Genomic DNA, 13,119 nt, shown 5'->3' on the forward strand with positions numbered 1-13,119 from the left:
ATAAGACACCAAATAAATGTAAAAATTGTCAGAAATTAAATGGAACAGAGGCCTGGGATTCCCTTTAGACTCTGGCTACAGAATGGACTCTGACTTAGCAGCATACAGCTGCGCATTCAACACAGCTCTAAGTCAGTGTTCCTGCTACGTCTTCATGAGGAAGGTAGCACCCCTCCCTTCCACTAGAACCTGACTTCATAAAATGTAATGGTAGGACAGTTCACATAACAGGTGGGAGACAAAGCAGAGATCACTGGGCAACTGGGCACTGATAATTTAACACTTTCTTCTTCTTACCATGGGGCATCCTTAGGCAATAGAAACGCAAATGCGTCTGTATGTACGTACATGTATATAGATTCTGGCATTAAAATGTCATTAAACATGTTTACTGTGTGAGTAAAATTGATGCCCCCACAGAAAGGAAAGAATTAAGACGTGACTGCAAGTTAAGACTTGCTGCAGCTGAGCCCTTTTTACTATGATATTTGCAAAAAAATCCACCACCCTCCTTTGCAACTCTTTTCAATACATAAATGTTGCTCTTTGATTCTGTGAGGAGGAATTCTGGACTCTCAAAAGTTTTACAGTCACCTCTGCCAGTTTTGAAAGGAAGGATTTTTATCTGCAGAGACTTGTAAGAGATTTTCAAAGTGACAGAATCTCTAACAGGATCACAACACAAGAGGCCTAAATATCAAGGACAAACACATTTAAGCATTCTCTTAACATAGTGTTCATAAGCAATTGTCTGAAGCAGCATACGATTATTGGAAAAAGTATCATTCTTAGATTTGCCCTCACTTCCATCCTAATTATAATAAATGCATGTTACAACATTTTGATTTAAATACAGAGATCTATTTCAGCTGAATAATACAAATGAAGTATACATTTGTGTGAATGCAATTTACTTTTTCTAACAAATGTCAAGCTACACTATGTTATTTAATTTTTGACTTACTTAAAAACAACACTGGCTTGGAATCAAAATGAGTGATCGTTAAACAAACTATCCTTCCGTTAGTTCACATTTTGGATCTAGGGCAACCCTTCTTCAGCTGAAACAAGGGAGGAGTTAATCTTTGTTAACTTTTTTTCCTCTTTATAATTCCCTATACCCCTGAAATGTCCTAGGATTGGAGAATTCATTGGAAAAATTGATAACAATACTAATAGAAGTACATTAGTGAAGTCACTTCCCCTGGAGTATCCTTAATGAACCCAAGGAGGCTCCCACTGGCAGAAAAACCTTTGATCCAACTAGAGATGTGCAGTGTTCATGTCCAAAATTGGCAAAGGTCTGGCTTTGGCACCTCTATCTACTTGTCAACTGCTCTTTTAAGAAGCAGTATCTTTTCTTGGTGTGTGCAATTGCCTAAATATGTTTGAATTAAGAAAAGATTGCATTTGCTCCTACCCTTGGGGGGAGGGGGAACTGAGATTACAGAAGTTAAATTGCTCAATTAAAATATGTCTGTTTTTAAATTATTTTTATCATAAAATACATACTCCAATAGAACATTTTCTCTTTCCCAGAATCTGTCCATTCACATGAATTAACAAAATACAGTTAAAAAGCTACATGCAAAACCATGATGACTATTTCTTTATTTTAAAGATATCCACCCTCTCTCCCAATAATACTAAGGCTTTGGTGTTGCAAAATTTGCTTCATGAATGCAAACTCCGCTCAATATAATTTTCAATATAATTTGAACTTCTTTATCAATTTCTGCCTTCTGCATGTGTATTACCAAACTCACCATTTTAATCTGAGGATGTGTTTATAAGTAACTATGATATCAAGTAACTAAATGATTATGTTCCAATTTAATTGGCTTCTATGACTTTTTTTTTTTGCCAAAGACTGGGCAGAGGGAGCAGACCGAGTAATAAGCTATGCAGAAAAATGATATGTGGAAGCAAAACTCCAGAAGGGAATCTATATGTATCCTTGTATAAACCAGATTCATTTTCTTGCCAAGTGGGAATCTCCCTGGGAAACAAATCTTCATTATTTGTTCTGAAAAGCATTTGTGTGGCCAAATCAAGAGAAATTCAGGAGAAACAAGTATTTTGGTTGAAGCATTCTATCTTAAATCATTCAGAACAGCACCACTGAAGGCACAAGAATTTTGCCAATCTATTCCAAAGATCTCTTTTAGAATTTAACCTGCATTCTTAACTTTGGTAACTCTGACAATATAATTAGGGCACTTGCATTGATCATACTTATGAAAGGAAACATTATAGGATAAGCATAACACAAATATTGTGTTGCTAGTTCAACGGGAGGAAAGTTGCCCCATAGCTGTCCTGATGGAAGCATACAGAAAAGTTACAAAGTATATGGACACTGAATAAATAGTGACAAAGTATTTAGAAAAGCTAGTAATAGTGATTGAGAATAGTAGTAGTACTGGGAGGAGTGACTATAGCAAAAATTGAGCACAGCTTTCCTCCTCCACTGGTTCACAGCATTAATTCTTATCCTATTTAGCAGTTTGCCTAGTTACAAACAGGCCACTGAAAGTCAGTAGTTTCAATCATGCACATTGTTTATGTATGCGTTACACAATCACATTCAGGATTATGCAAAACCCTGGTCTTATCCAGTGAAATAATTTAGATAATAAATATTCTCCACCCTGGAGCAGTATAAAACTTCTATAAAAATAGAAACAACATTCTTGGTTATATCAGGTTGCAACTGGAGCAACTGCTCCCAACCATGACCTTTTTTTTTCCTGAAAGTATATTTTTATTTAAAAAATCCCTTGACAATTCTGGGACCCTCAGCACTCCAACACTCCCCCATCCTCATAATATCAGGATACAACTTCTCCTAGTGCACAAACTTCAAATGGTATACAGTTATCTAAGTGTATGCATATACTTTTAAATTAGACCCCAAATATTCAACACTGAAGGATACCACATGCCAGCACAAATGGAAAATTTGGCAATTTGACCATTCAACCTTTTCATCACCATTGTATATGCTTTTTAAATAAATGCTGTTTAATTTTTACTATGCCATTGATCAAGTTATAAATCTGCAGTGAAATTCCAAATTCATCAGAAAAACAACTTGAATCACAGATGGGTGGCCTTACGCAAATTATAATGCCTGAGTTTTTGTAAACAAGGGGACCCAGTCCCTAGTAAATGCCTGGATATCCTACTGAGTTTTATCTTGTACAATGGCATTTCAAACTTGATGAGCTTTTGGATCTTCCTTGGAAATAATTTTTTTCCATCCTTCCCTAAAATGTCTTGTTTCTAAATGCAAAATTTATTTATGGGTTGACTGGCGTGCTGTGAAAATGTTTTAACAAATGAGAAACAGCATATTCAGAAAGTAGCAATACATTGAATCTATATATAACACTGTAAACTTTCCTAACAATAGGACTAGCCTTTTCTAGCTTTAGGATTAGATTTTACATAACTTCTTGCCATGGCTCAAACTCATACTGTTAAAAAATTCCCTTTGGATTCAGGTCTAGTGTGTATAAAAAATTAATACTTTTGGCAGTTACACCCAAGTGAAAAAAAAGGATGTGTATTAGAAGGGGAAGAAATAGGACTTTGAATTATTAGGCACTGGGCTCAGGCAATATGTAGACCAGATCAAAATTCTGCACAGATTCATTTGAATTTAGTCTTTTGCACTGGCACATGTTCAAAAGAAAACTGCTATGTAACAAGATGACAATAATTGTGAAAAATAAATCTATATAAGAAACAAGAAAAAAATCTTTGGGCCAGTATTATTCTGACACACACCTGTACGAAGTGGGGGGGGGGGGGAAGAATGCCAGAAATCAGAGCAATAAGAGCTCATTTTAAAACCATCTGTCAGTTTAACGCTAAGGAGACTTTAACTTGTACTTTATGAGCACCATTTCTTCATGTACAAGTTCTAGAACAGGGGAAGAACAAATTTTATCATGAGACATTGGTTTTGTAGTAAGACTGTAAATTAAATCCAGGAATTCCTGGATTACAGCTTAAAGTATATATAACTTCATTAAACCAACTAACTTGTAGTTTCCAAGAAATTGAAGCATTAATTCATATTATCCAATTTTTAAAAAGGTTGTTCTGTCCAAAGTGTAAACAGCTGATCAAAAAACATCACTGGATACTTTTATAAGCTGCAACCACACACATTGCACTATACAAACGTATTTTAGCATTATAATTACTGCATTTTTCCTTTACCACATGAATATTTTTGCCCAACTATTATCCTCCAACTGACTGATTCTGTATACAGTTCTCACATAAGGCATTTACTAAATAAACCTAGCAAATAGCTTGGCAAAGCTCTTTAGGGGTTGTTCATTAACCAACCACCACATGATTTGGATTCAGCTTCCTGCTTCCCCCTTTCATGAGTATCATTGGGGTCTCCTCATACCTAAGTCATGCAGCGTCACTTCCAATTGCACTTACTATTTTCCTTTCCTGTCCAAGGTGGCTGGCATTGGTCCTTCTCAAAAACACAGTTACAAACACAGCAAACTTTTTTTTTTTAAAAAAAATAGTGATATGGCACCTAAGCTCCAAAGTAAAACACTGGAAACAAAAGCACAAAGTTGTCCTCCATCCGCAGAATTCCCAGTAGAGGCTGCAGCTGAGTCTTCAGGGGAAGATGTGCCAGACAGAATGGTATCAATCAGCTTCCGTGACTGTAAAAATACAGCCTTAAAGAGTTTTTGAATCCCTAAATGGGCTCCTCCCCAACTTACCAGAAGATCCTTCTCACTCCAGTTCCAGGGGGAGGGGCACTCAATATGGCTTGCTGTCATTCTTAGAGCGCTTGAGCTGTACTTTCAGTCGCTTCATGCCAATTTGAAATCCATTCATTGACTGGATGGCAGCTTGTGCAGAGACGGGATTGTCATAACTTACAAAACCTAAGCAAAGAAAAACTCAGAGTTAAGTACAATTAGAGGATAAGAATATGAATATATCATCATTATCACCACCATCACAACTTGCATTTTTTTAAATACAAAACCACTCTTAACTTTTAGTGTAACTACAGATAAAGCATAAAGATGGAATAGGACTTTTTTTTTAGTGAGCTCAATGGTTAAATATATGACTGAGCAATCATGCTAACACTACTTTTAAGTTGAGTCACATTGCTTTATTTACCAATACTTTGCTTACATATAATTTTGCTTAAATATAATATATTTTCAGCTAAAAGATTTTAGTTATTTGAAATACTACAGTGTGTTATTTCAATTTGCCTGTTTACTTACGCTGCTAGCTGCAAAGCAGCAACTTACCGACTTAAGTTGCTGCTTTTCACAATAAAAGCTTGTATAGCAGCTCATTATACATCAGTTGGTTGTTTTTTTCCGAGGGGAGAAGATGAGAGAAAGCACTAGAGAAAGACGGTAGGGCAAACCTTCCAAACAATTGCTCTGATATGAGTATTCTTCTCTTTTACGAAAAACAATGTAACAGAACATACCAAAACATTTGCTCAGATTGGTCTGCTTGTCAATGAAAACCTTGGCAGAGACAACGTTCCCAAAAGGCATGAACATCTGTAGCAGGTCTTGGTCTCCAAACTCCTGGGGAAGATGGTAGATGAACAGATTGGCTCCTTCCGGACCTTTAAAATATTCATTTAGAAGGAAATTAAAACTAGTAGAACTTCTTGGATTTTAATACAGTGAATAAAGGAGAAATAAAAACATGTTTGTTTAACAGTCAAAACTCATGCCATTACTGAAAAATCTGTCTTCAGGAATCAATTATCTTGCAATGTTAAAAATTATACCTAGTGCTCATTTTTTAAAAATAAGAACAGATAGCAATAGAATAACAATAAAAAAAACTTTAAAAAAATAAAGGATCATTATTTGTAGTTTCAGTCAAAGAACAGAAATACAGAAACAAGAAACAAATCTTGATAATTAAATACTGGTACATAGGTACTTTCTATTAACAGTTCAGGAAGCTGTGATGCTCTAAAGTTGATTAAGATGAAATACAATTCAAAATAGGGATGGAGCCAGTTGCAGAGCTCCATCACTCTTTCCATTTTAAAGCCTACACCTTCAGATTGTTTCAATAAGGTTGTCATGTATTTAAAATGTGATACAATCACAATAAATATATGATCTATGACAGTGGCCACCAACTGGTGGTCCATGAGAAAATTTTGGTGGTCTGCAAAAAAATTATTTGCATTTTTTATATTGCACTAAATACTATTTTATCTTTTTTTTTTTAAAAAAAAATCATATTCGTGGTGGGAAGATATGTCCATCTGGGTTCAGTTCCAAGTGGGGAAAAACACACTGAATTCATGGAAGTTTCTTGGAAAGGTTTATTGATGAACATTATCACATGGCTTGAGATCCTGGGCAAAAAGAGAAGAGATGCTGAGAGTCCCTAGGTTTTATTTATTTATTTATTTATTTATTAATCACATTTATATACCGCCCTATCTCCCGAAGGACTCAGGGCGGTTCACAGGCAATTAAAAACATATAAATACAAGTTAAAATAACAATTAAAAAACTTATTCTACAAGGCCAATTATTAAAAACAGTATAAATAATAAAACCCATTTAAAACCAATAAATTTAAAATCTAATCCAGTCCTGCGCAGATGAATAAGTGTGTTTTAAGCTCGCGACGGAAGGTTCGGAGGTCCGGAAGTTGACGAAGTCCTGGGGGGAGTTTGTTCCAGAGGGTGGGAGCCCCCACAGAGAAGGCCCTTCCCCTGGGTGTCACCAGACGACACTGCCTCGCTGACGGCACCCTGAGGAGTCCCTCTCTGTGAGAGCGCACGGGTCGGTGAGAGGTATTCGGTAGCAGTAGGTGGTCCCGTAAGTAACCCGGCCCTATGCCATGGAGCGCTTTAAAGGTGGTTACCAGGACCTTGAAGCGCACCCGGAAGGCCACAGGTAGCCAGTGCAGTCTGCGCAGGATAGGTGTCATACAGGAGCCACGAGAGGCTCCCTCTATCACCCGCGCAGCCGCATTCTGGACTAACTGCAGCCTCCGGATGCCCTTCAAGGGGAGCCCCATGTAGAGAGCATTGCAGTAATCCAAGCGAGACGTCACGTTTATACCCTTTCTGGCTTTGAACTTCCTGGGGCATAGGAAGATTATCCTGATTAGTTGCTGTCAGAGGTCATAGCTAGCTTTTTAGGCTATCTGTGTGTTTTGTTGGTTGAATCTTGCTGGGTGATGCAATGAAGGGCAATTAAATAGCTCTGCCTAAAGGAGGTAGATCTTTGTTATGTAGAATAGACTGGCCCAGGCCTTAATGGCCCATTAATAAAGATGGGGGGGGGCTGAGTTTCTGCCTCCCTTTTAGGGGAAATATTCTGCCCTTTTAATATTTCCTAAAATATTTCATTTTCTAGGAGAGGGGTGGGTTTTAACTTCCTACAGTGGTCAGCGGGATTTAAAATTATGAATTTAGTGGTCCCTGAGGTCTGAAAGGTTGGTGACCCCTGATCTATAAGACAATGTCATCCATAAAGTATCAGCACTCCCACATCAGATGAAACTAATTAGATAACCTTTCATTAAACCCATTTTCTTTTGCACTAAATTAAGATTTTGCCAATTTCAATCCTCCAATTTGCAATAGTTAACTGCACTGGCCAAATAACTTGCAAAGCAACCGTACAGATTAGGGATACTGTATGCAAAACGCACTATGTACTTTCTCATAAATAAGAAATAATTAATGACAGTTCAAAAATATGACTGTAAATATTAAAAATAACATACTGTATATATTGATTTTAAAAATGAATTTCTTGGTTGGGTGAAAGTTAAAACTAAACAGAATTTTAGAATTAGATGTTTCAGAGCAGCCAGAATATTCTGTAAAAATGTCTGCAAAATGCACTATAAAATGACTATACATCCTGTGTTTTATCCGTAACTTCAGATTCTGTATCACTGGAGAAGAATGTTTTGAGTATAGCATGACATCTGGACCTCAGTACACCATAGCTAAAGAACAAACTTTCACAACAACACTGCCTCCTACCTACCTTCCTTCTGACTTCCTGCTGCACCAATACTCTGCTGTGTTAAAAGACTCTGGTTATAAAGTGTGGGCAATGCGGCAGCAGCATATTGCTGAATCCCAGAGTATGCCTGAGTTAGGGCCTCCATTGTGCTCCCTGTGCCATTTGAAAGGCCACCGCTACCTAGCCCTCCATTTAAGGCTGCCATTCCTGTACAGAAAACATGAATAAATATCATTGTTTCAACAAGGTTTCAAGTAAGACAATTGATTGAGTAAGGGAAACCGAGACATGAGCAAAGATGGATTCTGACTTTTTCTTACAATGCACTAAACTTGCCTGCTAAAGAGCCAACATTCAGGCCTGCAGTAGCCCCTGCCAGGGTTTGCAGCGCTCCAAGAGAAGCCATTGGGTTTACTGAGGAACTGCTACTGGAACTGGGTGACGAACCTGCTATTAAAATGAGAGAGTTAAAACATCAACAACTCCCAACAATATCAAAATGACTTAACACGATCTCCAAAAGGCCTAAATAAAGCACATTCAAGATCCTTCTAAAATTTCAAGTGGAGAGTGGCCAGAGAAAGTGGGATAAGCTTTCCTTTTTCTCTCTCTTCTATTTTTCCCAAAGGAATTTTCAGTGAACAGCAATCACCAATCTTTAGCCTTGTATCCTCTTGATTCCAAAATATATCTTTTCATTTAATGGAACAGAATATTTAAGAGAATTGGAAGGGACCTTGGAGGTCTTCTAGTCCAACCCCCTGCTCAGGTTGCTCTAGTCCAACCATTTCAGAAAAATGGTTGTCCAATCTCTTCTTTAAAACTTCCAGTGTTGGAGCATTCAAAACTTTTGGAGGCAACTTGTTCCACTGATTAACTGTTCTATCAGGAAATTTCTTCTTAGTTCTAGGTTGCTTCTCTCCTTTATCAGTCTCTATCCATTGCTTTCTGTCCTGCCTTCAGGTGCTTTGAAGAACAGCTTGACTCCCTCATCTTTGTGGCAACCATTGAGAAATTGGAACTCTATCATTTCACCCCAGTCCTTCTTTTCATTAAACTAGACACACCCCATTCCAGCAACCATTCTTTGTACGTTTTAGCCTCCAGTCCCCTAATCATCTTTGTTCCTCTTTTCTGCACACTTTCTAGAGTCTCAACATCTTGTGTGTGTGTAAAGTATGAGTCAGGTAAGAGATAGCAAAGAGTTTTTACCAACATTCAGAAGTAATCCTATTTTTTGCCTAGATGTAAATTCAAATGGAAGAAAAACCTCTGGAGTATCCATGTAGTAGTCAATGAAATGCTCATCCAGAGAGTTGGAATCATTTGCTCCATACTAACTCTCAACTGAATTTATCACTGTTTCAGCAGAATGAGCGAGGCTACAGTATTCTTTCTCTTTTGCCATCTCAAAATACTGATGGCTCAGTGACTAACCCTGTTCCATATTATGTGTATACATACCACACTCTGATATCATATCTTAGTACAGCAATAAAATCTAAGAAGAGGTGCAAGAGGTCAGTCAAGCACAGGGAGGTTTAATTTTAAATTTTAGTGGTGTTAAGTTTTATCTATTTTCTTCCATCTATTTTCCGTATCTTTTCTTTTATGTACACTGAGAGAGGATGCACCAAGACAAATTCTTGTGCGTCCAATCACACTTGGCCAATAAAGAATTCTATTCTATTCTATATCTAAAATTACTATCATTTAGTTTCAGTCAGCAGACATAAAAAGTTTCCAATATCAAGTCAAGCAACTGTGTGGCTTGCTTTTCATCCCATGATAGGTAAATAAGATTATAAATAAATTATTCCTTGTTTTATAGCAATAAGCTACAAGTTGAAAGAAATATGCTACTGCCTTGCTGTGATTTATGATGTGAAAACTTGTAGAGGTACCTCATTTGTATATGGCTTATTCTTGGTAAGTTTTTCTGCCCCATCAGTTCTGAGATGTTAAAAGTTAAAAACTACTGAATGGAAATAAATCATTACTACATTTATCTCTGAGACCAACTTGTTTGTTCAAAAAACATGATTAAGCCATGTAAGGTACAAGTAATGTCACTTGAGTAAATTCTCTAAATTCTATCTCAATTTTAAAAAAAAAATGTATCTGCAAAGAAAATCCAAGAGAATGTAATAGAACCTTGGTGGTGTTCATTGAACAAACGGATCAATTACATTTACAAAACAATAAATATCCTCTTATGAAATTTAAGTTTTCTCTGTGTCCTTGTGAATGCAAGTATACACATAACTATTCTGCAAATCAGAAGCATCCACTTCCTTGTTTTTTCAATCATAAATATGTTTTTGGATGTAATTATTTATCTTCATAAAGGACAGGGTTTAATAATTAAATCATGGTAACTGGTTCTATTGTTATATATGCAGAGAGGCAACAATAGGTTAATTACTCAAACAGCAAATAAATAAAAAAAACAACTCCCTTACCTGAACTGGTGAGCACACTTAATGGACTATTGGAAGAGTTGAGTGCAGTTGTTCCACTTGGGGTATTCTGAGCTGCGCTAGCTGCAGCTGCTAATGCAGCTAGATTCTGCAGTTGCATTGCATTCAACCCTGCAACACATCAATCAATGCAGTGTATCTGTTTCTGTACCATTAACCACTGATGGATCCAGCAGCAACAGCAGCAGCACTCTTAAATGGGTCTTGGTGGGAGAAGTAGTTCAATAATCTTATTACCAAAGTAATCTTATTACCACACTGAACAAGAATTCCTCCTTGTTTTAAACAAGGTTTATTATCAGATTTGTCATTTATTTATCATTTTATTATCAATATTAGGTAGAAAACAAGAATGGAAAAAGGAGACAATTTATCAGTGAGATTAGCTACTTTTGTCTTTTTTTAATATTCCCAAACCAATGGAAATTACTTTATAGGATTAAATTGGGGTCTAAATTTGCTTGCCTATTTCCATTTTTTCTCTTATAATGACTATTTTTTTAAAAAAAATTATCATTCCACAACTTATAAGTCTATCAACTCATGTAATACTTTATTTCATGTTATGCATACTGTTCTTCCTGTTCAAGTTGTCTCAAAGTAACTTTTATTTTTATTACCTTCATCTTCCAATTCTTCTTTCAAATAAAAAGCTTAACAATACAGCTTTAATTCTTCCTTAATAGAATTTAATTTTAAAAATAGTTTTAAATATTCTACACATTTAATTAATAGTAGGTCAGTGATAAATTATAGGAACTTGTTCAATAGAAAAATTATCCTTTCTTCAAAACTAAATTAAGTTTTATGAAGAAGCTGATTAGACAGAAGCACCAGATATACCAGCACAGTAAAATTAAAGAAGGTATGTCTTGACACATGATATGCATAATGAAGGAATATGTTTTATACAGGCATCATGCTAGGCCTCCAAGAGTCAAATAAGGTAATTAAATCTTTTTTTAACAAAATCATCCATTCTCAATGGATTATTCCCCTTATCACAACAGAAAATTCCATAATTTAATTTTGTGCCATTTAAGAAAAGCTTTCCTTCTATTCTGAATCTCCCCTCATTTAGTTTCAATGATGATCCAAAGTCCTAAGATAGTAAGAGAGGCTGAAAAAATGATCACTATCCATTTTATCTATACTATGAATGCATATCTGATGGTGCAGTGCTTAGAATACCGTACTGAAGGCTACTTCTGCTGGCTGCCAGCAGTTCAGCAATTCAAATCTCATCAGCTCAAGGTTGTCTCAGCCTTCCATCCTTCTGAGGTAGGTAAAATGAGGACCCAGATTGCTGGGGGCAATATCCTGACTCTGTAAACTGCTTAGAGAGGGCTGTGAAGCACTGTGAAGTGGTATATAAGTCTAAATGCCATTGCTATGTATATACTTCCCTCATATCTCCCCTTACGCCTTTTCTTCCAAGCTAAAAACTCTTTAATTGCTGATATCTCTAGCCCCTTTATCATATTGACTGATTTTTTTTTTGCATTTCATTGTATCAACAATTCTATTTTAAATTCTCTTCCTAATGATTCCATGCATGAAATTCACTCATTCTATTTTTTTAACAGCAGCTTACATTGGACTGATTTATTCACTGAGTTCTTCACTATACTCTCAAGATCCCTTTTCTAGTCAGCCTCTATCAGCTAGGATCCAATAAATATACAAGTGAAGTTTGGATTTCTATGCCAATTTCATTTTACACTTATTCACACTGAAGTGCATTTGCCATTTTGAAGCCCATTTACCCACTCTGGGTACCCCTTCATCCCTTTGAACTTCAATATAAATAAGTTTAAAAAGATATCGGCAAATACATCTTTAAAATCCATTTTTATTACTCATAAACATGTTATCACTACCAAACTTGCTCACAATAATTCTGTACCAAAGACTTTATTTATAATCCAGGTATAACATACCTATGAAATCAGCCTTGTCCACATACTTGCTTACATCCTAAAATAGTCTAGAAAATCAGTGAAAAAGACGAATCTTTCTGAAAGTCATGCTGTCTCTTTTTCAGTAAGTCTCCTACATTTTTTTTTAATTCTAACAATACTTTCAACCATTCCCCTCCAGAACAGGTGTGAAATTAACTGACTCATAAGTTTTTCTTTAGTATTCCTTGATTCCTTTTTAAATAGTGAGGTCAGATTGGCACCTGTTCCCACAAAATAGAATGTAGCAAATTTTAAAGAGAAGGTTTTACATTTGTAAAAAGATCGGCTATTTCATATTCATATTCAAGTTAAAAACTTGTGATTGATACCATCTGTGCCTGAGCTCTTATACAGATAACCAAGATCTGTTTTCATTAATATTAATATATCACAGCACACCAATCAATTTTCACTTTGCTATGGACCCTGTTTGTCAGATCCCAAGTAGAAAGAAGAGAAAGAAACTTACCTCCCATTGGGTGAAGGTTGCCCAGTGTGTTCAAATTCCCAGAGGATGCAGCTGCTGTCTGCTGAAGGAGCTGTAAATAAAGCTAGACATTACACCAAAAACAGAACAAGAGTGAGAATGAGGGCTGGCTCCACTTCTGGGAGACACTGCACTACACCACAGCCAGAATGCCGTTACAA

General features: G+C 36.3%; 1 protein-coding gene across 13 annotated transcripts in view; it reads right to left on the reverse strand.

Annotated features, from left to right (window-relative positions):
* CELF1 (CUGBP Elav-like family member 1) overlaps window positions 1-13,119 on the reverse strand; it is a 51,819-nt gene that overhangs the window by 3,073 nt on the left and 35,627 nt on the right. For 7 of the 13 annotated variants that reach the window (XM_058161830.1, XM_058161838.1, XM_058161844.1 and 4 more), the window contains 6 exons: window positions 12,941-13,022; window positions 10,493-10,621; window positions 8,367-8,480; window positions 8,052-8,237; window positions 5,498-5,641; window positions 4,761-4,928 (listed from right to left, as the gene is read on the reverse strand). In XM_058161830.1, coding sequence (XP_058017813.1) covers window positions 4,801-4,928; window positions 5,498-5,641; window positions 8,052-8,237; window positions 8,367-8,480; window positions 10,493-10,621; window positions 12,941-13,022 — 783 coding nt within the window. In that variant the 3' untranslated portion in view covers window positions 4,761-4,800. The remainder of the gene's footprint in view (window positions 1-4,760; window positions 4,929-5,497; window positions 5,642-8,051; window positions 8,238-8,366; window positions 8,481-10,492; window positions 10,622-12,940; window positions 13,023-13,119) is intronic. The other 6 variants (XM_058161831.1, XM_058161839.1, XM_058161832.1 and 3 more) reach the window with 3 other exon arrangements.

This window comes from Ahaetulla prasina, chromosome 1, assembly GCF_028640845.1.
Source record: "Ahaetulla prasina isolate Xishuangbanna chromosome 1, ASM2864084v1, whole genome shotgun sequence".
In the NCBI taxonomy this organism is placed as follows: Eukaryota; Metazoa; Chordata; class Lepidosauria; order Squamata; family Colubridae; genus Ahaetulla; species Ahaetulla prasina.